The sequence below is a fragment of the Phalacrocorax aristotelis genome, chromosome Z (genome assembly GCF_949628215.1).
Source record: "Phalacrocorax aristotelis chromosome Z, bGulAri2.1, whole genome shotgun sequence".
Taxonomy (NCBI): Eukaryota; Metazoa; Chordata; class Aves; order Suliformes; family Phalacrocoracidae; genus Phalacrocorax; species Phalacrocorax aristotelis.
Window position 1 is genome coordinate 70220721 of NC_134311.1, and position 25084 is coordinate 70245804.

Here is a 25084-nt window from a genome sequence, read left to right on the forward strand (position 1 = left end):
AACCATGTTCCTTCCCTTTTCTGTGCTGTCTCCAAAATGTTTTCACCTGCTCGGTGAATCAGATGAGGAGACTGACCATTAGCTTTCAAACAGACCACTTTCTTGTCTAGCTGGCTACACAAATGCTACCATGGGTTTGGGAGAGAACAGCAATGTGCTTCAGTGGGGTGAAAAGATAGATACATCTGCAGCAGTTCAGGCTTTGTTGGACGGCATTCTTGGGTTTAGCCCTCAAATGTCTAAAAATGAAGGTATGGGGGAAGATGTGCCTTCTACAGTTACATGGTTTTGTGTGAGGCTAAAATGAGATGCTGTGACATTGATTTGAAAGGTCAGTGCAACTGAAATCAATCTCTTGAAGGAAAAAAAAATTGGTGTGCAGAAAGCAGTAGTTTGAAAGAGATTGTGCTGGGAAAGTAATGAAACACTGGAATGTCATTTTGTCCTCGGTTTCTTTTCCTGCTTTTTCCCCCCAGTGTTTCTCTCTGCCACTTTAAGTACCTCTGAGAAAAGGTACCTAATTTATGTATATACAAACAAGTATCTTTATCAGTATTGAGATAACTACTCAAAGTGAGCATGCAGGTGTATTTTGCCTTCCTGACACATGCTTCATAAACATTAGAAGTAAGTATGCTTTTTGCTAATTATGCTATGCACCATGAAAATCAGTCCCACACTTAAAATTTATATCAGCAGACTCCCCAGTTTGCTTTACTGAATCCTACGAAAGACCTAAACTGCCTTTCAAAGTTTTTTTTTCCCTAAGTTCCACATTCACTTTAGTCCATCTCAGGCTATACATCTGTTATCAACTGTTTCTTCTTATTCTCACCTTAATAGTAGAATTGAACCTTCTGTGTTTTACAGGTCTCCAAACTGTATTTTTATTATGCTGGTATGTAAATTTGGTGAGGGTGACTAATTGCCCTCAAACTTCCCATGATGGCAGCAAGCACAGAATGTTTTCCAGTATGTTTGTCATATGTGATTTCTGAGAACATACCATAAAAAGTCTGCCACATATTGGAAAGAATAGATGGCAAGGAAGAAACCCTTGTTTGGGAAAGCTAGATGCTTGTTTGTGTATAAACAAAACAATGGTTTTATGTCTGAGAGGTTTTATATTGCTACTACCAAGACAGTATTTGAATGCCATCCGTGCAGAAGTAATAAAAATGATAGAAAACTCCAGTAGAATTTGGGAAGTCTTAATTTCTTTTTCAGCATCCTAGTAGAGCTGGTTGAAATTTTTTCCCTGAAATATTCTTCTAATGGAAAATAGACTACCTATAAATTCAAAGTTTACTCTTTGCTACAGTGAAAGCTTTCTCCATCCTAGGTTGTGCCTCCTAGCTGAGAAACTCTGGAGTTATGGGTTTCATGTCTTTTTGATAGGCAGTCTGATGTATTGCCTTGGCGTTAGGACTTCCAGACTCCTCAGGACCTGTAATTGTTGTTTATCTTGGCTTTCTGTTCCTTTCCAAGTTGGCCAGCTCCCCTTCTGATGGGGCGGGGGGGGCATGGCTGAAAAGGGTTAAAACAATGGGTTTTTTTAGGCTGTCTCAACATGAAGTTTCAGAAGTCGCATTCTTTACTAAATTTTGAAGAATCTTTGTCTTTCATAAAAGAATAATTTGGAATCCCCTGAGAAGAGGAATTAATGGTTTTGGGTAGCTCTAGTGAAGTTTCTCTTTCAGATGTTTCCCCTTTGGTGTATTTCAGTCTGGTTGTGACTGCTTTTAAGTAGAGGGTGCTAGGTGGGGGCTTAAGGAATACTATTATTAAGTCTGAATATAAAATGGACAGGCTTTTAGTAGGAGAAGTATGGGCTGGGCAGTGTTACATGCATTATCCCAGAGAGGTTCTGCTGTTGTTTCTTCATAAATATAAATTGAGTCTGAGTTAGGGCCAAAACTTTGACCTAACACTGACCTCTAATACTGAATATGGGTCTGTGTGGATCTGAGATGGGCCTGAGGGGCCTGTTGTTGCTAAAATAAACATTATTTTTTTGGTGAGCAGGCTGTTGTAACCCTCGGTTATCTTCACAGACTATTACATGGCTTTATGATGCTTTTTTAAAAGTCTTGCAAAGCTGATTACTTTGCAGACCAGAGCCATGGCAAATGGAAATCTTGAGACTCATTGGATTATGTCAGGGAATGCATTGGCAGCTACAGTCAATGTTGTGCTCTACAATGTTCTGTAAACAGGTGGCCTTAACCAAGTCAGCTAAACACATCGTATTTTTTTTATGGCTATGAATATTAGAACTCTGGAAGCACGTCTTTCCTTTTTCTTTCTTTTGAATCTGAGAGATTTTCACAGATTTTTCACTCTTCCCCACTCTTCTGGTCTATGCCAAGTATAGTGGAACTGCTGCTCTTGTATTCTGAGTTAACTAAAGAATTGGAGAGGGGATGTGTATTTCTGTAGTGGGAAGATATTTTTAGCAACTCTTAGGTGTAAAACAAAATATCCTAAGTAAAAGATCACCTGGTCTTGTGTGAGCCTTTTGTACTCAATTTTGAGGGAAATATTTCTTTTAAACTTCATTCTAATCTGTTAATTTCCCTATCAGTGTTTTGAGGTAATGTCTATAAAGTTAAAATGGCACCTGCAATTTAATTGTATTATTTGTACTTGGGATACAGAAAATATGGAGGTTGGTTTGGGTGGGGTCTGTTTGCTTTCAAATAGAGCTAACAGGACAATTGCCTGGAAGCTGAGTAGAGCAATACAAGAGGTAACTGACTGCTCCAGGAAGGTTGGCTGGTTTGTGCTTAAGTGAAATGTTTTTGGAGTTTCATGCAAGATCTTAAAGCAATGTCAATTGTGTAGAAATTGCTAACATACTTGGCATTGATCTTTGCCAAATATCTTTAGGCAGTCTAGTCAGGATCTGCTAATTCTCATTTTTTTACGTGCTTAGTAAATCATAGTGGCTATTACTGCAGTGCCATTTTGGATCAGAGATGGAGAAAGTCTTGTCTTATCTGTCTTCTTTCCTGAAACATTTTTATGAATAATCTTTGAATTATAAAACCTCTTGAGTAATTTAGGGATTTTAAATATCCAGAAATTTAAATTTTGAGTGCCTTGGAAAATGGAAAATCAGTGTATTCCATAGAAATGTACTTTAGTACTTCTGCAATAGCTCTTCTCTGTTATACTTAGTACTGAGTGCTCCAAAATAATATTTAATTTATATTTATGTAAATATTTAAATAGCCACCACATTCAGAATACCAGGATGTCAGAGATAACATGTATGTGTTTCCTCTCATATAGTTTGCCCATCTAGCTATGGCTTTCTTATAGCATAAACAGATGATCCAATTAGGTTTTTCACAGCTGGGGTGATAATGTTTGAGCTGTTCAATGACATTATTTCTTTGTCTATGCAGGAGTTCTCATGATTTCTAGCAATCCTTATAAATGCTTTCTTTGCAAGTCCTAGGACCCTACTCCATTTTAAGTATAGCTTTGTGATGTTCAACAGTCAGGGGATCTTGGAGGCAAACTGGGAAAGGACGTTGTTAGGGAAGAATGCAAGTTAAAATTTTAAGGGACGTTGGTAGGATGTTTCCACTCAGGGTGTCTTCCCTGTCCCTTCCTTCCTTGCGGGGTGTGTGTATGGACCCTGCCTTCTGTTGCACTCTGCATGCCAGCATTTGTAGGAGACTGGATCCTAGTTTGTTTACACTGTTTTGTGTGCAGATCTAAGCTGGGGTATTTCTGTGGTAAGTAGGAAGAAGCTTTGAGAGCTTGTGCTTTGCTGAGCAAAGCTAGACCCAGTGTATTGATAAGTTACTGGTTTGCACATCTGCTAATGTAATCATGTGGCTTTGTCCCTCTCTTGGAGCAGAAACAAGAATAAGATGGCTGGTCACCATATACAGTGTAAATTGCTGTCTTGTCTGTACCATCAGTGTGAACAGATGTAAGGAAATCCATGAGGGTCACAGAAATTCAGATTTTTACAAACCTGGAAGTGAAAAGTGTATGTTCTTATATCCCACAGTAAGATGAAGTGGGACAGGGGGCTGCCGTAGGAGAGAGGGTGTCACGGTTCGATGGCAGGGAAGTGCAGCTAAAGAGGTAAGGTAAAAGCAGGGAGTGGAAGATAAGATAGGCTGCGTTACACCAAGGCACAGGGCCATTGATAGGAGATGGACTATTTAGTGAGAGTTTCAAATGATTAATGGCTAACTGAACAGGAAGACCTTTGTGAGCTGGAAATTGGGTAAGGAGCATGGGAAGAGGAGAAACCAAATAAATGCTGCAGGGCAAATAAATGGGGCAGGAGGTGGTGGGAGAGAAATAGTCCAATGAACATGGCTTTTGAATATTCTTTAAGTAGAAAGAGGATCTTAGTCTTCACACTGTGCTTTGTCACACTTGGGTGGGAAGTCTAAGCTTTCAAAGTTAATATGGTAAGAAGTTTGTTATAAAATTTATTCTCATTTCCCTTTATGCTTGTCTAGCAAAACTAGTTTTTACCTGAAAATTTCTAGGTCAGCTCTGACAAAAAAATGCTTTTGTGCTATGTTTGTGTCGATAAACATGACAGTTGTAAACATTCTTTTGATCTTTGAATCAATGTAAACTTAAAATTTTGTCTTGTGAGCTATTCATAGATTAAAGTGTTAGTCTATGTGATTGCTGTCAGCTAAAAATAATTCCATGCCTTGTAAGACTTTGGCTCTGCTTAGCAACTTTAATGAAATAAGTATTTCTTTAGGTTACGATGTTTATAAATTATAAAAGACTTGTAGGAAGACAGATAAAAATATTTGGTGTTAGTTTTCTCACAAATACAACGCTGCCTATGAGCATTAAGTAGTGGAATGACTTGCAGCCACAAATAGTGGTCTTTGATCTTCAATCTAAGTGTTTTGAGTCTGTTAGGTGTTTGGAATAATAGTGAGAACGGTGTCAAAAGGTCAAACCAAAACCAAATCCCTATCTTGTTCCATAACCTGTAATGAGCAATGGGCAGGCAATGTTACTGAAAAACGCGGTAAAATCAAACAACTCTTTAACACCAATTTAGTATTAAAGAACACGCATTCTTTATTCACGGCACCGGATGCACGGGGGATCTCTCCTCCTAACATGCATACCTTACACACCTTTCTCATACGATTTATATGTCAAAAATTCACATTCATACATATTCATTATTGTCCTTTCTACTGATTGGTACAAATTTGCTCATTCCATATGTAAATTACTGCACAAGCTCAGTTGTCTTCTTCCATTGTTCCCTTTTGAGTAGGTAGTGTTACTTGGGTCGGTGGTCTGTACTTGGCTCTTAATCTTGGCAGTCCTGGCCAGTTTTCTCAGTACACTACACGAAACCACATTTTGTCATCCTTTTCTGACAGAAGCACATTCTCTATTGTTTAGTTCACATTAATGATTACCTAGGGATTAAAATACAGATCAAAGAATACACTGATTGGTATACTCCATGTCCCCAGACTTAATGTCCAGTTGGATGGGGCTGTACAAGGAGTATAGCAACATCCATGGTTGGTTAATTCTATTGCTCTGGTTACAGCGATATTCAGAGAATGGGTGTGCCCAGAATGGTGGCGACTCCTCCAGTGTACACAGACTTCAACTGAGCAGGAGCTTCCTAGGCCATGTCTGGCTTACAGATACATTGCTCTCTCTCAAATTTCGCTATCAATCTCCTTTGAATTTCACTAGTTTTTAAAGGATTAAAAAAAACTTTTGCCTTCCAGTAAAAACAGTTGAATAGAAACATAGAAAAGATGTTGGCCTTTGATTTTTTTTCTGACCCGTCCTTTTAGTTCTTGTCTGTGGGAAAAAGAAAGAAATGTTTCCTATGCAAATAGTACATTACTCTACATTGCTATTCTCCCTCTCTGTATATTATCTCTACCCCTTTCACTCCTTTTCTTTACTGTATATAGACTGTTTAATAGGCAGTAGTTCTACAATGCTGAGCATTGTTTTGCTTTTGTGCACCTTTTTATAGTGTCCAGAAGCTGTTTGCAAAGTTGAAGACAAATGTCTCCTTCTACTCCTTTTCATTTACACCAGGAACTTTGTGTTAAAGGATGATTTAGACTGTTGTGTGCTAAATTGACCTTCTGTGAAGGTTCCTTCAGTTTCCTGAGGTCTATGCAGTAAGTGCCAAAAACAATCAGTCCATCTGCCTCAACTATCTGGAAGGATCAGTTTAATGGATTGAAAAATATTCATGATGACACTGACTGTTCTAAAACATCCTCTTCCTGTATTAATAGCAGTATAATCTCTCTATTGAAAAATGATGTTCCTTCTTTAGTGGATCACCTGCAAACTCTGATCTGGGAAAGGGGGAAAAAGGTGGCAACACCTTACACATTATCATGACTGTCATCTAACCCACTAGAGCAAGCAGTTCCATTTATGAAGAATACAATCTTTTGAGTTGCCTTTCAGGATCACTTAATTAAAAACTGTTGGTTTTGCAGTCTGCTTCCTTGGAGGCTTTCAAGACTTGTCTGTGTAGAACTCTGATCAACTTGATCTGACTTCATAGCTGAACCTGCTTTCAGCAGGAGATTGGTCTCCCTAGTCTAATCTCCTGTGGTCCCTTCCAAGCTGAATTATATTATGATCCTGTATTTTTCTGCAGCCCACAGCCTGTGGCCATGTGTGTTGAATAACTGCTGGAGCAGAGGAGTTTGCATCTGGTAATTGCTGCTGGCAGTGATGTAGTTAATGTCACTTCATTGAAAAATACTCACTTTAAAACTAAATTCAGTTTTCATTATTAAACAAAGGGGAAAATTGTTTACATAGTAGTGTAACACTTTTTGTGAATAAAGTGTATATTTACTGTGCTACAGCTGTAAGTTTGTGTAATATATTTTTAGTTTGCATATGTGTTGTCTGATTCCAAAAATTTTTATGTAAACAGGCTATTTGATTGGAAATAGTAGAATGTAGGAGTCATCTCTCTTCCCCTCTCCGTCCCCCTAGTCAAGCAAATGCTGCACCTTATCTTGCATGGTTTTGGCAAAGAAATACTTGTCTGGTGCCAACCAGAATCTTAATTCACAGAATGGTTGACTTATGAGAGCAGCTGATACTGGCAAAGTATCAGCTCTGAATAGAAGGTTGATTACATAACTTCTCAAATCCCTTTCCAGTCTTACATTTATGGCCTTTTAAATAAACATCTGTGATGTATTTGAGAAATTACTTTCTAGAGATTCAGAGCTTTTGTAGACTTTTCAGAAGTATTGATCATCTATATAATACAGGTCTTGAAAATAGCTAAGTGCTGAATGGAAGCAAATATTATCATGTTCCTGGAAATCTGTATTTAATGGCCTCTGTTAGTTAGGGGCTGGTTTGTAAATTCAATGGACTTCAGATATATGCATTTTATATCTCTGTACATTGGCAGATTTTATTTGTGAATAGAATAAAATGGAATTGCTCTTGATTTAAGGTAGTCTTTGTTACTGGTTAATACAAACTTTATGCAAGGGAGTGGTCTCATCTCTTTTCCTTTCTCTTGGTTCCGGCATTTTTCTCTGAAGTATCCCAAAGTAGGTATGTGGTGTGGTTCATAAAATGAATGTGGCTTGCAATTTTGTAGTCCATATAAGAACAATATGTATTGAGATCTAAAAATCGTAGAATCATTAAGGTTGGAAGAGACCTCTAGGATCATAAAGTCCAACTGTCAACCCAACACTACCATGTGTCCTAAACCATGCCCTGAAGTGCCATGTCTACACATCTTTTTGATACCTCCAGGGATGGCGACTCTACTACCTTTCTGGACAGACTGTTCCAATGTCTGACCAAAATATGTTTTCAAAGAATTTAGATGATAAAATAGTAGCTATTTGCTTTGGTTTACTATGTTCAAGCTGAAAAATCTTTTGTGAGTTGTGCTGATTGCCATATTTGTTTCCAGTATATTCCATATTTTACTTAATATTGATTTTCAGGTGGTTATTACTTCATCAGTGCCATACTGTTTATGGTTGTAAAATCATGTTACTATTTCTCAGGAAACTCAGATAAGCCTGTGTAATGTCGATAATGCCAAATGCTTCATGTCTTAAATATGTAGTAAGTTTATTTTGACTGCATATATAAACTACCCTGTATGTCTCACAGTTCTTTACCTTGCTGTTTCGTTTTGTATCACTTTCCTGATGTTTATCTGCTCTTTGAAGAGCAGGGAAACATAAATGTCAAAACTAATAGGGGATGAGTCTGTTTCTTTTTCATGTTTTTGGTACAGGGATAGTAGTTGACTAGTGATGTGACTTCAGAAGTGCATGAAGGCAGGAGAACTGCTTAGAGAACGCAGTAAGCCCCTTTTTCTGTTTACTTTCCGGTGAAGATGGAGATATCTTACTGCCTTTCATTCTTCACAGGGTTACACATCATTCTGGAATGATTGCATCTCCTCAGGATTGCGTGGCTGTATGTTGATCGAATTGGCATTGCGAGGGCGTCTTCAGCTAGAGGCTTGTGGAATGAGGCGCAAAAGTCTATTAACAAGAAAGGTAAGTGGAGGCAAATGGTCACATTTACTTTTCTGTCTGCTCCAGGCAATACAGTAGCTATAAATTACAGCTTGTTGCAAGAAAAATTTTTTTTTTCTTTACACAGGAATAGGCATCCTCAGTAGTGACTTAAGTTAGATGCATGAATTGAAAGTTTTTGTATTGCAAGCTGAAGTGCCTTGGAAAATCTTCTGTGCTAGTTCTCTACTCCATTTTGTTCTCTTGACGTGTTCCTGCTGCTGGGAACCTTGCACAGTTGGTGGTGGCTCTGGCCAGGGTGCAGAGGCAGCAGTTACTGCTGAGAGCCGGTAGCACCAGTTGTGATCTGCTGAAGGAACTGACTTTTGCAGTGTTGGTGAGCTGTGGGCTGGAGCTGAAAGGAATGGCTGACTGACAGCCTGCCAGATGTATCCTGCAAGCCACCAGTTTAATTCTGGTGTACAGTGCTACAATTTGTGCTTGCAATGCATGGGAAGGAAATGATCCTTGTACCTTTGGCCCCTGAGAACACAGAATTTTATCTAATTTAAGCATGTGACTGGTGTGTTAAATTTGTTGTACTTACTGACCTTCAAGATGGGCAAATTTTTAAGGTCCTTTATTGATTTAGGCTGAACATTTGAAGCCGTAATTTATTACTTTTGCCACTGGATTCTTCCTTCGTACAAAATGTGCGAAGTCACACTATTTGAAGAATTTTTACTTCTTCAGCATTAGAAGATACTTGTAAAATAAGCTTATTGAAAACATGGTCAAATATTGTCTGTCCACCACAAATAAATTCTCTTTTATGGCACATTTCCCTGTCAATATTATCTTTTGCTAGATTTTTTTAAAGGAAAGCTTACAAATTCCCCAACCTTCTCCCAGTTTCCTCCTCTTCTGAAGAATGGAACCTCTGTTCAGACAAACAGTTACTACTTCTTTTAGTTTCATTTGAGCATACTCAGCATTAATTACTTTTCACAATTTATTTTTTCTCCAAAGCTTTTGGCTCCTTAGGCATTCAGGAATGTTCTTTAGCAGTTCTTTTCATTCTGTGCAAACCTTGTCTGCTCTGTCTACCTGAAATTTTAACTATGAGGATGTTTTTTAGGAAAATGAGAAAATAACCTATACATATCTTCAGTAAAGACTACAGCAAAATTATTGTTGTCTTTTGTGGTGGGTTTTTTATTGTTTGGTTGGGGTTTCTTTGGGGTGTTTTTGTTAAATTATGTGGTTTTGGGGGTGGACAGGTGTTTTGTTTCTTCTTCCCACCCCCTTGTTTAAGGAGATCTAAAAGCTACCCAACATTAAAGGTTTTGTTTCTTCTGCTGTTGTAAGGCAATCAAGATTTCTTTTCGCAGGCAGGAAGGTTCTGTGAAAAAGGCTTTAATTTAAAATTCAGATGAAGATTAGTTTCTGCTTAAGTAGTTTCTTGCAAATAAAATCCCGAACTGCTGATATACATGAGGTTTCTTCTCCCCCTGTACCACCTGTCTCAGTTTAGAAATCATTAGAATTAGAATTTAGAAATCATTAGAAATTATTTGTGTTGCTTTGTACCGTATTTGAAGTTTTGTATTAACACCAAATTTCAGTCTTGTGTCTACGTTGGCTAGATTTAAGTGTCTGAATTCTACTAAGTGTCCTCCTTGTCCTGCTTTTGCAGGCTTTCCTCCCCTTGCCCTCAGCTTTTGCTGTGAATCAAATACTGCGCTTAGTGAGGGGAATGAGCTGTCTAGATGCATCCAAGGTTGTGATTTGGTGGCAATACCATTTTATATAGCTTCTGCCTCTCAGGCTAGCCCTTTTCCTCCTCACCCCAGGGCCATCCTCAGACTTTGTGGGACGGTAAAACCTTAAAACTCAAAGCTTTTACTTGTGAATCAAAGCCCTGTATCTTCAAGGCATGATCTGAAGGGAGGAATTTAGGCTTCAGTCACTTCAGCCTGTGTTGCAGCTGAGAAGGGTAGTCCTGTCTTTGTGAAGAGGCTTACTGGAGCTTCTCGAGTTGTTACTAGCATTTTTGCAACAGTGTCTGGTAACCCCATCTGGCTGAAAATGGATTCACTTCTTTGATCAGTTTAGTTTTTACTTGAATCAATTTCTTGATCTTGTCATCAGATAGGGCACAAGTGAAACTACTGGCACAAGCAATAAGATGAGAACAAGAAGAGGGTAGAACTAGTTCTTTGGGCAGTAATATGGATTTATAACTAGCTAACTGTGGCCTTAGTCATACAGCTGACTTAAAAGATTGCTAGCTACAATGATTTCCACTTCAATCAATAAATCAGGTGGATCTTTGCTGATAATTTCTTGCAGCTTCTAAGACAGGCTTCAGAACAGATCAAGATGCGTTAAATCCATGTTTGAATGACACAGACAAATGAGACTGAGAAATTGGCAGGCAAGGACTGATGGACATTAGTGAAACTGCAAGTCAATATGATGTATTTTATGTTGCAGCATCCTCATAAGTTTGGCTTAAGAGTATGTAATCTTTGCATCACTTGAGTTTGATCCACTGGTATCAATTTTAGAAACACAGTTGAATGTTGAGGTTTATATATAAATGAAGTAACTCCTAAGACTAGTGGTTATTGAAGATGGACAATGGTACTCAGTGCTGCCTTACAGCCTCTGAAAGTAAATCAAATCATTAGAGTTCTTAAAAAGAAAACAAATCCCATCAGATTCTTGGTGAATGAACTTCAGTACTTTATAGCCGACAATTCTGAGTTATGCACAAGTGTTTTTTATTAAAAGAAAATAATGAAGTTTACTTAAAAATCAACACAAGAAGTGCTTAATGTTTAGCATTGTGCAATTGCAGAGCTGCATTGTGGAAAACGCAAACTAAATCTGTATAATTGACATTTCCTCAGCAGTTGGAAACAAGGCAAATCTAGTACCTGATAAATCACTGAAAAATTGGAATAAAGAAAGACTTTTTTTGCAAGAAGGCTAAAGACCATAATCTCCGAAGAACCAGGATCTCAGCTTCTCTACCTTAGCTCTGCTGTTAGGAAAAAAAATTCACCTTGTGGATGCTTAATCTTTTGTGATGTTTCAATTCACAAGATCCCCAACCCACTCAATTTTCTACTCCTCTGTGCTGTTATGACTGTGAAGAGAGTTAGCCAAGAAGCATTCATCAATAAATCCTTCAAGAAAGAGAAGATTTGTGAGGATGGAGAGGTGGCTGGGCTTCTGCTGTTGCCTATCTCCATGTGCTGGGAAGGGGAGGGGAAGAGAAGTACCATGGAAGTGGTATTTCTCAAACAAATACTTTAGTTTGAGGGGAAGGATAATCAGAAGAATCTCTGCAGAGAATTTTCAGTGTAACAGGAAAGTGGGAAGAAACAGTGCTGTACACCTGGCTGCAGAGAACAGTAAACTTGGAAGCAAAACTGCTGTACATTGTGGCTTTGCAAGAGCTTATGGGGTCATGACAGAGTTGAATGGGGGAGTCTATGCTCCTTACAACTCTTTCCTTTCAATGCCTGTATGTTTAGGCTCATACTGTCATGGTGCATTATATTCAAGCTAACTTGATAAACGCCTCTGCAGTGGTAGAAGAAAGTATCTTGATCCCAAATAAGCAAGGAAAGCTGTTTTCTAACCCTAACAAAAAAACCCCAACCATACATATATCCTAGAATTAAAAGCATTTTTTATCTCTTCAGTGAGGTTTGCTTTGTTTGGGTTTTTTTTTTAGTAATAATAAAACATGTCAGAAAGATGTCAGAAAGATGACTTCACATCTTACCTGTTCAAGTGAGATGGTGAGTAGCAGGTTGCCAGCTGCAGCAGGCTGGAGCAATCTGATGTAACTAAGATTACTGTGAAACTAATTATATGGGACACTGTCATGGTTTAGCCCCAGTCAGCAGCCAAGCACCACGCAGCTGCTCGCTCACTCCCCCCTGGTGGGACAGGGGAGAGAATCAGGAGAGTAAGAGTGAGGCAACTCATGGTTTGAGATAAAGACAGTTCAACAGGTAAAGCAGAAACTACACACGGAACCAAAGCAAAACAAGGAATTCATTCACTCCCTCCCACAGGCAGGCAGGTGCTCAGCCATCTCCAGGACAGCAGGGCTCCATCACAGGTAACGGTTACTTGGGAAGACAAACACCATCACTCCAAACGTTCCCCCTTCCTTCTTCCCCCAGCTTTATATACTGAGCATGACATCGTATGCTATGGAATATCCCATTGGTCAGTTGGGGTCAGCTGTCCCGGCTGTGCCCCCTCCCAGCTCCTTGTGCCCCCGGCAGAGCATGGGGAGCTGAAAAAGTCCTTGACCAGTGTAAGTGCTACTTAGCAACAACTAAAACATCTCTACATTATATCCACTTTTTCCAACACAAATCCAAAACATAGTCTCATACTAGCTACTATGAAGAAATGTAACTCTATCCCAGCTGAAACCAGGACAGACACTTCAAAGAAACTAAAATACTGCTGGAATGTCAGTTTTAAAAAGATGGGTGTTTTGGGCCTAATTATTAAAGGAATACCTGAAAGGTGGCTATTAATAGCTGCAATCCAGGAGCTTAGAAACCTAACTTGAAGTATGCTCCTGTATAATTAAACAACAACAATTGCCAAAAAATCAGAATCTTGATACAAAACTGGAGGATATGTATTACCATTATATGTGCTTAATAGAGGTTTTGGGTAATGCTGTGGTGCAAGCTTGTAAATCAAAGATAAATATGGATTGTTGTGTGTTTAGTTTCAAATAGGAATTGTCTGGATTAAAATGTAGTGTTTTTTATTAAAATGAAATATCCAAGGTTCATGGTTGGAGTGATCTCCAGCTCCCAAAAGTGGAGACTTAGACAATATATCAAGACACCATTTAATCTTGATGCAGTAACAGACAATAAGGTTTTTCTGGTCCCTCTGTGGCAGATGTTTAGTCTTATTCTCCACTGAATGGAATCCAGCAGCCCCCTGGGTGGTTAATTCACCTGCTGAAGTTTTTTACAATATATCCTGCATATTTCCAGAATAATCTGGTATCTTTTTTTCCCCAAACTAGGCACCCTAAACTAATCTTTGATACCCTCTTTGTAAAAATATCTTACATGCTTTCTTAGATCTAAAGAAACTTTGTTCTTTTTAGCCTGGCATTGTGGACTCGTTCGTTCTTGCTGATTTTACTAAAAATCTATTTTCTTTGCTTTATACAGACTATCTAAATTGGAAATAGTATTCCAGCTATGACCTGCTAGGTATTCATAAGGATCTTTCCATCAATTTTCCTTTTCATTTCATCTCATTGACTTTGTATGCATCTCTAGTTTGGAACCATCTTGCCAGTATTGAAACTGTGTTACCATTGCAACTCATTTCAGTGTCATCTACAGACCCCTATGAATGTGTGTTGTACTCCCCTATTGTTTGTAGTAATGATTATTAGAACTATGGAACAGTACTAAACTTGGGATGTATTTCAATAGGACACTTAAAGCTTTTCCAGGACACCTTTCTGACTACTGTGAAGCTTTACAAAAAACAAGAGCTTTCACTTCTGTTGTGTATGTGATATTGTGTTGATGCGTTAGTCTTTCTCAGTTGCCTGTTGTGTTTTTACCTGATGCTTATAAAGTGCTAACCTGTAATACTATTTAAATTGCCAGTTTTAGTCATTTTCATAAATACCTTTGAAACTGTAGTAATTCTTCATTTCCTAAAGACAGATAGATTTTGTTGTTACTTTGTTTTTATTCAAACATCGACTTGAGCTAGTTTAATCTGTGTTGGCATTTGGTGCTCTTGTTTTTCTAACCAGAAAAAATGTATTTTTACATAGTTTATATAACTGCTTACCCTGGTAAACAAGGAGTTACTCAAATTGTTAACATTTTATTATGTTACTGTGAATGATTTTTTGTTCTCCTGTGCTCTCTTGAGGGAAGAGCTTGAATTATTTTAGAAGTTATTAAATAACAAATGATACCGCATTGAATATTGCATGTTAAGGGGTTTATTAGTACATACATATTTTGCCTAATACGTGTGGTTTACCTGTTAGTGAATGGAATGTAGTGTTGCTGGTCAATGTGTTCTTCAAAGCTGTAAAACTTCCAGATGTTGTCTTCAACCTGTTTTTATCTGTGAATATATGGAAGAAAACCAGTTTTCCTGCTTTTTCAGTTTGTAATTGATTTCTCAGTTTTACATGGCCTAATCGTTTAACTGCAGTAGTTTGAATAAATTGATTTGAAGCAGAAAAATATACTGCCATCAGAGAGTAATTTAACACTGCAGTATACTTTGTTTTGTGGAGAAAGCAAAGGACATGGCCAGGTTAGTGGATTACCTTCCTTAAAAAATTAGGTATCAAGCATGTTGTTAATACTATGGTTTTAGTCAAGATAACCTAAGACTTAATATAGTTTTGTAATTAAAATCCTAGATAGTTTGGTTTTTCAACAGCTAGGTATTTTTTTAAAGTTGCATATCCTTAGACATGGTTCCTTAATTTTTTAAAATTTCCTTGGTTTTGATAACAGGTAGATTTTTCCAGTTTTCATTGGTGGATGTTTATGGTATATTAATTAAGTCAAAATACTGACTGCATTTTATTCTATCCTAGGTGATTTGCAAGTCAGATGCTCCTACAGGGGATGTTCTGCTTGATGAAGCTCTGAAACACATAAAAGAGACCCAGCCTCCTGAAACAGTACAAAATTGGATTGAACTGCTTAGTGGTAAGCCTTGGACATAATGTATTTGCTTTTTTCCCAATAAAGCTAATTATCTGGCATCACTAGAGATTATACTGTAAAGTTTGGGGGGAGAAAGTATGCAAAAAAGTTAATTAGTCTGTCCTCTAGGGTAGTCTCTTGTTGATTGTAGCCTTTAATCAAAATAAGTAACTGTTGCTTGACTTAAACTTGGTGCAGAAAGGATCTATATGGAAGTGTCAGAGGACTTCTCAGCTCTGTGGAAGAGGTGCCTTCCAGTGACTCTAAAGTACATCAGGGCTGCTCCTTGGAGACATAACTGCTTTCCTCTGTAATTTGAAATGAGGGTTACTGGAATTCTGGAGTACAGGTGCCTGGATTCGGTCTTTTGATAAAGATAAGGAGCTTACCCTTCAGATGTAAAAATTGAGTATGATTTGGCCATTAATCATAAAGAAACAATAAAGAGTCAGTTCTTTTTTTCCATTAACTGGAGAACTGTAATAAATATTTTCAAGTGTTAGATATTTCTCATTGTTCCAAACCATGTCTTCAAGATCAGTATTTTGACACAGCTCTTCCTGTAAAGCTAGCAAGTTGCAAAAAAAAAATCAATTAGATTTCATCTTTACAATTACAGTTAAGGTTTTTGTGTGCCTCACCAACAGTTGTATCCTCAGGATGCATAAATTAAACTGAAATTAACAGTGACCAACTTCTAACATGTAGTGCTTTTATTGCTTTGTTGGCTTGGGTTTTTTCTGTAGTCAGAATTCATCACCAGGGTTTGTCTGTTTTTACAAAACACATAAAATGCAACTTCCTTGGAGTAGGTCAGATTTGTACTTCAGTTGTGCAAACAGTCCAGGACAAAAAACCCACTGTTTTGTCAACAGTGTGACTCTGGGAGGTAGGGGGTAATGAGACTTGAAGCTGTGTGTCTAAATCTGTTACTTGTAACAACTAAGAGTTTCAAAAATGAGCAAAAAATCTCTGCACCTTTCTCTGCCTTGTTTTAATTATGTTCTTCCTGTTTGTCCTGTACAGCTTAAACAGCCTTCCTTGCACATCAGTTGATACTCATGTCCATGCCATCCCTCCCCTCTTGCTCCTTGACTATCAGGCAGAGTGGGGAGAGAGGAGGGAGGACAAAGTAGTCCTTGTCATAGGGGACATGGCTGCTACATAGCCTTGCAGTTTAGCTCTTGCTCAGCTCTCCTTCACTTCTACAGCTTGCAAAAACAATTAATTTTTCTTGTTCCAAATACATAATTTGTGCTGACATTTCATCTTCTCTCCCAGTGCAGAGCAGACGTTAGTATGGATTCAAAAAAAAGTCAACTAATGAACGAACAATGTTGTAGGTTTTCTTTGAGCTAAGCTAAGGTTTTCCTGGCCCTCTTGAACTTTGGCCCTGGGAAGACAGTTATCAGTGCTGTGGCTAAGACTTGGATCAATCATTTTTAAAGTATGGTTATTAATTACTAGTTCTTGGATGGCATTAGGGTTTTTTGCTTTTTCCATGGTTTAGAGGACTGCCCTTTGAAGAAAAACGTTTTGGTGTTTTGTTTGGGGTTCCTTAAACTCTTTTAGAATTTTGCTTTAGGGTCTGATCCTGGAAACATAGCTACTCCATCAGTAATTATTAGTGATAAGAATGCTGCTTGAAGTTACAATACAGATGGGTTCAAAACCATCATGCAAATATTTATATGGATATGTAAGGTGATGGTTGCCAGGTCGATGCTGTTTATAAGATAGCCTCTAAGGGAAGCAAGTGCAGGAGATACAGAAATTTGGATCAAAATGTCAGGTCTCCCTGTAGATGTACCAAACATTTGTCTGCGTTTGGACAAGTGTCTGTGTAATTGAGGAGATTGGTCACAAGGTGTCACCACAGTACTGATTTTTATTACTGTATAGCCATGTCCACCTAACAAATGTATTAAAATCTAGGAAATAGCCTTTGCCCTGTGAAATGCTGTAAGGAAACTACTTTTGTGTGTGTGCTAGTTTCATTCATGGTAAAGCTGGGGACTCACATTCATTGAGGTGGGACTCATGTAGTTGAGGCCTGTGTGGGTTCTCTGCCTTTCACTATACAGTTGGTGTCACCTCATTTACTTAACTTGGCTGTTACTTGGATACAGTGTATGTCACCCCCATCTGTTGTTGTTATTTTTCTTATTATTATTATTACTATTGTATGCTAATCAATGTGTTTTTAAAAAGCTTTCTGATACAGAAACAAATGGATACAGAAGTCCTCATAGCATTTATAGAAAACCCCCATCTGTGTAAGAAATACTTAATGCTGTTTCTTCCCTTGCCTATTAAAATGCATAGGCTCTTTTCTATCAGGAGGGGGTTTTAACACTTATGATAGGTGGACCAGGCCTAAATTTTTTAGCTTGTTAAGTAAACTTCTAAGCAAAGGTAGATTTCTCAGTGCTTACAATTTTAACTCTGTCGGTAGCTATTGATGCTGATTTTGTGCTTTTTGGATTCTGTCCTCTGTGCACACACAGTCATGTGCTCTGAAGTGCCAGATTGTCTTGTCTTAGGAAAAAGTATTAGAAATAATTTTTATAGAAACATTAAAGCCCCTGCCCAACATGTGCTCCTGTGTACACACACACACCCCCAGTCACACAGTGCGTGGTCACTGTTTCACCCCGTGGGGGCAGGAAAGGAGAGAAGAATGAAAACCTGAAGAAATAAAGAAATGTGCAGGGTAGGTGTGCATTAGCTTGCCTCTGTGGCAAAAAGAAAGGCAATGACTCCTCTTCTAGTCTCTGAAATGGTAAAAGGCTAGAAGCAGACAAATGCGCAAGAATGGAATAGATGTTTATTTTTATTAGAAGTAAATTCTTTTTTCATGGCTGCTTTGCATTTTGGGATTTTTTTTTTCAGTACAAGACTGCTTATTTGTTATATCCTTAATCAAGACATGGCTGAGCTAGCATTTCATCCAAAGTTTATAAATATACACTGAAGGGCCTCCAAGGAGGACCTCATGGTCTCTGTCTCTATGCCTGTATCTGGGTAGGTCAGAGATCAGAGGAGTGCTGACATTAGCACAGTGTCTTAGTGTAATAGTCAGCTGTATGAATTTGACAGCTCATTTTGTACTGGGGGGGAGGGGGGGTGTGGAAATCACTGTAATAGTACTAGCTTAAACTTTGTCTGATTCTGGGTTTTTTGCTTGGTTTTTTTAGGTGAAACATGGAACCCATTGAAGTTGCACTACCAACTACGAAATGTCCGTGAACGGTTAGCTAAAAATCTAGTGGAAAAAGGTGTACTGACAACAGAGAAACAGAACTTCCTTCTTTTTGACATGACTACGCACCCTCTCACCAACAATAATATCAAACAGCGCCTCATCAAGAAGGTTCAAGAAGCAGTCCTTGACAAATGGGTGAATGACCCCCACCGCATGGACAAGCGCTTGCTGGCACTCGTTTATTTAGCCCATGCTTCAGATGTTCTGGAGAACGCTTTTGCCCCTCTTTTGGATGAGCAGTATGATTTAGCCACAAAGAGAGTGCGGCAGCTTCTGGATCTAGACCCTGAGGTTGAATGTATGAAAGCCAACACGAATGAGGTTCTGTGGGCTGTTGTAGCAGCTTTCACAAAATAACTGTGTTCAGACTGAAGTGTTCTCTCTTCTTTCATGTAAACCAGTTTTCTCTTCTATTGACTATTCATGTTTTCTGTAATTTGTACCTTCTCACATGATGAATTGGCTCTTGTTTAATGGGAACTATAAGTGGCGTATTTCCCTCCTCTGTGTATCTGTGTACAGGATTCTGCTGGTACAAGAGACCTTCCTGTTTAAAAACAACAGAAAAATGTTCTACTGCCATATTGGCATTCCATTTCCTATTCAGTTTGAGTTATCTGAAACACTTTGTTTAATCTATTTTTCATCTTACTGTTATTGATGTGGTTTAATACAGAAAGCACCTCAAGGAGGAAAAGTGCATGCAGTTGGACCGCTAGTCTCAGCTGACAGATGTGTGCATGCATCAATACTTCCGTAGTACAATTCATAACAGATTTAAAAGGGCCTTTTTAAATCACCAAAGCTCCATGTTGAAGGGTCTGTCAGGACATTTTATACACAGATGTTTTCTCAGCGCTATCTAACAAAATTACTTTAAAAGCAGAAATGCCATTAAGCAGCTTTGTCAATAGTTCCTGTAAAATGCCCTGTAAGTTTTACTTTTCATACAAGTCTCTGTGTACTTATATTTTCATTAGAACGATAGCTGAGTCATAAGGCTAGTATAGAATGGTCCAATTGTTTCATAAACCAGTTTTGGGATGGGATACATTCCATATATTGTATGTATAGTTCAAATTGTATATTAACAACTGCCCCATCTTAGTATTTTGCAAGATCTACGTAGGTGTACACCTGGTGCCCCTTATTTGCTGTCAGCCTTTGCCATTTGATGGAAAGAAAGGCCTCCTGTAAAGAACGTGTATGTGAAAGTTGTTTGTTTCCAGTGTCTACAGAGTGTGCCATCCAGGTATTCTCAGTCTATGCATTGCCTTTGATAATTAGTCTATGGAAAGAGACCGCTTTCTGTCATTGATTGTACTTCCCCCCCCGCTTCCTGTATGGAGGAGGCTCATGACAATACAATTCTTGAGTGCAGTTTTCAGTTTTGTACACAAACTAATGTTTGTCTCTTAAACATCATAATCTACACTTTAAAAACAAAAATTCAGTCCTAGCAGGTGTTGCATGTAAATGATTAGCAAGTAATAACTACAGTTCAGATGATTAAGATTTCTGTAATGGGACACTCTGCTATATTTTTATTTCTTTATATAAAATTATGCAGATTAGCACTCTACTGCAAAAAAAAAAACTTCGGCTTTTTAAAATTTGTTGCCTCTTTGCCACTGCTTGTTATCTCCCATTGGTTTCACAGTGTAAATATGCCTTGAAAAAATTAAGTACTGATTTTTTTCTCCTCATAACAATGCAGATTAATAGTGGGGCTTACAGGTGTTTAGAAACTTTTTTGTTAATATTCAGAGCAAGAATACTAGATGGTGTATAACTGTAGAGTTTGAAATTTAAGGGATCCCTTAATCTGTGTACTAGCTTTTTACCTACAGTAAATAAACTATGATCTTGAAAGTGCCTGAAACAGAGCAAGCATGTCATTTTTATTTTTTGTTGCTAATTAGAAAGGTTTTATTGCTTAACTGAAAGCTTTAGTTAATCCTTCTTATTAGAAAGGGAGAGTTTAAGTAGATCAAACTGACGTAAACAGTGGTGTTGCTCAGATCTGCAGGACTCATGGCTGAGACAGGTTGAGTTAGCTTGTGAGCGTGTAGCTGTGCTTGCTGTGGGTAGACCTCTTCTATCTTGAGCACAACTCTACAGCCTCATCTGTGACTGGATTTCCAATTTCACACTTCATTTTCAATCATTTAGATGCTTGAGTAGTTGCCTTTAAAATGCAACTTAAATTCATCATACCCATATAACCTTTTTTAATAAAGGTTTTTAAAATATGGTCCTTAACATTTAATGGCACGCTGTTCTTTCAGTTCTTAAATGCAGTTTCTTTAGAAAAATGTAATTAAAAGTATATTGTAAGGTATTTCAAACTCTTCTTTACAAATAAAAAGACAAACTGTTCTCTAGGTTGTAAGACCCTGTGTTTAAAACTCTGAGGAACTTGGAAATGAACTTTGAACATTTTCTTTTCAATGTTTGAAAACATGATTGCTTTAAGTGGGGGAAAAATGAAGGTTGCCATGTTGCTCTTACATTTGACACTTCTAGAATACTTCCTGTACTTGATAGTATAAGATAACTCACTGCTTTAATTGTCTCTCTCTCCTGTGATCTGTTTTCGCATATTCTGTTGCTCTTTGAGAGGAGGGAAGAGTAATTAGGTGGGAAGGTCAGAAAAATACTGGAGTATTCAGGAGCAAGTGCACAAAATCTTTAAAATGGCTTTGAAAAATCTAAGCTACTGGAAAGATGCTTCAGACTGAAAGTATCTTTCATAGTCCCATTTTCTGTCCTCATATTCATTCTGGGAGTATTTTCCATGTTTCTGGTGGTTTCATGTTAGGTTGTGGAGGATATTGGGGTTTTGCCACCCTCACAGCCAACATGGTTTAAAAGAGGTCACCCTTTAATCCCCCCCACTGCAGAAAGAGGATTTGGGGATTTTTTATTTTCTTCACATAGGTGATAACTGCCTACAGTATTTATCATCTTTATTTTGTTTAAAGATAGAACCTCTGTCTGTGATGGGGAGAGTTTGTACTGGGTGTATCAAAGAATTTTGATGTAAGTATTGAAAGTTTTGTGAAAAGTGACTGTCTTTTGCCAGACCACCTGGTATAAGCCTGGGTATGAGCTTTTGGAGACTTGAGTCCTATGTTGTGTTTTAAAAACCCAAAGCCTAATGAGTGCTACCAGGCCTTATGCCTAACCAGGACGGTAAGTTTGGTAGGTTAATGGGCTGATTTAGCTAACATCCTTGCCTCTGCTATTCCAGGTTCTAATAAAATGATTAAATGTGGGAGACTGTTTTGATGTGCTGAGATTCAGGTGCCGTTCTTTCTGTTAGCTGCTACTGCAGCTCATGGAGGCCTGGTCTTACACCAGTTTTGTCTGCTCAGAGTCCCTGGCTCTCAACAGCTGCTTAAAGTGAAGACTGCTATCCATAGCCTGAACTTGAATGTGTGCCTCAAGGAAGAGTATATATTATTCAGAGACACATTATTTTAAAACAAACTTTCAAGTTAATGTCAAAAATAGGATTTTGAATGTTACATCCCCAAGCAGTATATACATATAGTTTTATAGTCCTTGAAATTTACATCCTCTTCTGTGTTTCTAGAGATGATGTTACAGTGCTCCTGTATGGGATGCTAGTGAATCCTGTGGGCCATACATGATGCTTTCAAGGCAAAAGTTGCATAAATTGGCTCTAAAAGGCTGATGACTAAGTGCTCATGTGTTCATGCCCATTTCTCCTACAAAGTGAAGATATGTACTAACTAATGTGTTCTCTGTGAACTGGACTGAATCTGTACTGAAACAAAATAAAGCACGGTTTCAAGCTATGAGCTTCACATGGTTACTGTGTATCACATGCATGCAATACCTAAAGGATTTTTTCATTTACTCAGCAATTTCCAGTTTTTTCCTGAGGCTCTGATCTTCACCAGTTTCAGAAACAGAACTTGAAGATTTCATCAAAACCTCAGTTCTGCCTCAGCTGAGCTTCAGGCACATTCAGTAGTTAAAGCCTGTTATGTTCTAGTTTCCCCTGTTGTCCACCTGTCTTTCTATATGGAGGGGGGCCTCCAGCTTCAGAGAAGTACAAATTTCTTGAAAAAGTAACTTATTCTGGTAATACTTAACGTATACAACAGTTTAGTTGGGAGATGAGATGGTGTCAAGTGCTTTAAGTGTCAGGTATAAAGCGTTATTTCAGGTGTGTGTAGGAGGTGGTTTTCTTGGGGAGGAGGGGAGGATCTTTGGTTGGGGGGGATGTGTGGTCAGAGCTGCTGCCCATGTTTATCTCCAAATAAGGTCTGGAGTTTCCTCCCATTGGGTCTTGTTTTCTCCTGCCTACAAAGCAGCAGAACGAAGCCTGTGAAAAGCTGACGGTAAGAAATGCCTTCTGACTCAGAAGGAGAAAGCTTCTGTAGGAACAGGGAGAAGAAAAGCTGGTTCCTAAAACCGCATGAAAGAATAGGGAAAGAAATGCTGATGAGTAGTAGCCTTTGGCTCCTCCCTGCCCCACCACCTTTGTATATTTCCAAATAATTTGCTGTTTTGGCTTTTTTCTCTCTTTGGCCCCTAGTCTTCTACGTTTCTTCTCTTTTTGCTGTTGCTTTGTCTGCTCGTGCATGAGTTGTACTGATTTCTAACCTGAAGAAGTTTCCACTCTTGCCTTGTTACTACTAACCTTTTTTTGCTCTCAGTTTTATGGTCAGCTCAAGCTTGACTCTCCATTACCCTGTCCTTGGAGTTGCTTTCCCCTCTGCTTTGATTCCTTGCCGATGCCTCAAGGAGCCTCCCCCTCTTCAGCAAATATGTTTGTCAATACTAGCTGCCTCAGTGGCTGAACTGAAGCAGCTGGCCACCTGCTACAGCTTGTAACATGGTTTGTAAAAGTGAACAAAACCTCATGCTGATTTACCTTGAAACTGCTCTTTGCCTGCTTCAAAAGCAAGCTGTTGTCCATGCAGGAGGGAGGTCTTGCAGCTGAGGATCATGATTTTGCCTGTTGTCTAATGTAAGTAGACCTTGTTCCTGAGCCAGTGCTCTGAGGACTTGGTATCTCCTTTTCAGGCTTTTCCTACAATGAGAGCATGATACACAAGAGTAATTTTCCCTTTTGGGCTCTCTGCTTGTTAAGAGCATTGAGTTTGTGTTGCAGCTCAAAAAATTGCCTTCTCTATTTGGCCATTATGGAAGTTGTGGATGCTTAAAATATTTAAAAGGTGTCTTCTATTTAATTTGATTTGATTAAAAGGTACAAGTGGGAGAAAAGGCACAGATATACTTACAATGTGATCATATATGCTGTTTTCCTGGAAAAATAGACTAAAATATTTTTGGTTTTCATTTTTGCTTTCTTGGCTCCCAGTACATCATCCAGTTCCTTCCCATCTAGTGCCTCTGATGTCTGCTGAGAAAGGATTTGCCATCACCTAATGCACTAGTCATTCGGGATTTATCTTTTGCTCCTTCCTTTTGTACATTTATTCAAATCTTGGATTTTTTTCTCCCTTTGCCCTGGCATTGGTCTTGAAGGTAGGCGCTAGGAGAGGACTTTGGTGGTTGAAAAGTGAAATAACAGGCAGTTCATAAGCTTTCTTTGCCACTGCCAGGGTGTCTTTATAGGTCCTTCTTTGTTTCCTGTCTGTTCAAATGAAACCAAATCATGTCTTAACCAGCTTTTAAAATCCTGCTCTGACTCCTTAAGCTCCTGAGGACCTCAGTCACTTCTGAAAATAAGATTTAGCTAAGTCATGTACAAGTTTTGCAATGCTAAACAGAACAACGCCTACACACCATTAAAAAAAAAAAATCTCAGACCCTGTATTCAGAGGACTTGCAGAAGAATTTAGCAAAACCAGGTTGTTTCTCTAAGCAGCAATCTTGCAGTAACCCACCTCAGCTGCGGCTGTAAGCAGGGCCCTTGATGGAGAAGTCATGCTGGTGCCTGAACAAAAATTGATCCAAGGGAGCTTCCTTTCCTGGAAAGGTCTGAGATTCCTGAGGATGTTGATCTTATGCAATGTACTTAATGACATTTTGAAAAGATCTTGTGTGGGTTAGAAGCTTGATTATTCTTTTGCCCCCTGGTGAAAGTGGAGTTGGCCATGGGCCACAGGCTAGGAAGACTTGCTACCTCTCAGGTGATGTGGGAGCTGCTCTCCACCTGGAGAGGCCATGAATAGCCATGATAGCCCCATCTTCATCCCCTGGAGGTTGTTCTCCCAGTGGTCCCAACCTGTGCGTGCCAGGGAGACCTTTGGTGTCCAAGAGTTTCTCTGAGCATGGCAGAGCTGACTGGAGAGGTCTGGTGAGGGGTCTGGCTCATGCCCACCAGTCAATACACTGCAGATATGTCTGGGGCTGTGCTTGCGCCTGCGTGGGAGCAGAACAGCCAGCTGTTCACAAAGTTTTCAGTCATCCAGGAAAACACCGGGTCATGCGGGTGAGCAGTTGTACTTGAAACAAGGGAGTGCGAGTGACCTTAAACTGGAATATACAAATAAAACAGGCCTGAAATAAAATGCAATTATAAACACATTTGGAATAATAACTGAGGTCAG

General features: G+C 38.7%; 1 protein-coding gene across 1 annotated transcript in view; it reads left to right on the forward strand.

Moving 5' to 3' along the window:
- The window catches only part of GOLPH3 (golgi phosphoprotein 3), a 32725-nt gene extending 12309 nt beyond the window's left edge, over nucleotides 1–20416 (forward strand). The window contains exons 2-4 of the mRNA XM_075078217.1: nucleotides 8424–8555; nucleotides 15154–15268; nucleotides 18463–20416. Coding sequence (XP_074934318.1) covers nucleotides 8424–8555; nucleotides 15154–15268; nucleotides 18463–18887 — 672 coding nt within the window. The 3' untranslated portion in view covers nucleotides 18888–20416. The remainder of the gene's footprint in view (nucleotides 1–8423; nucleotides 8556–15153; nucleotides 15269–18462) is intronic.
- Nucleotides 20417–25084: the final 4668 nt, after the last annotated feature.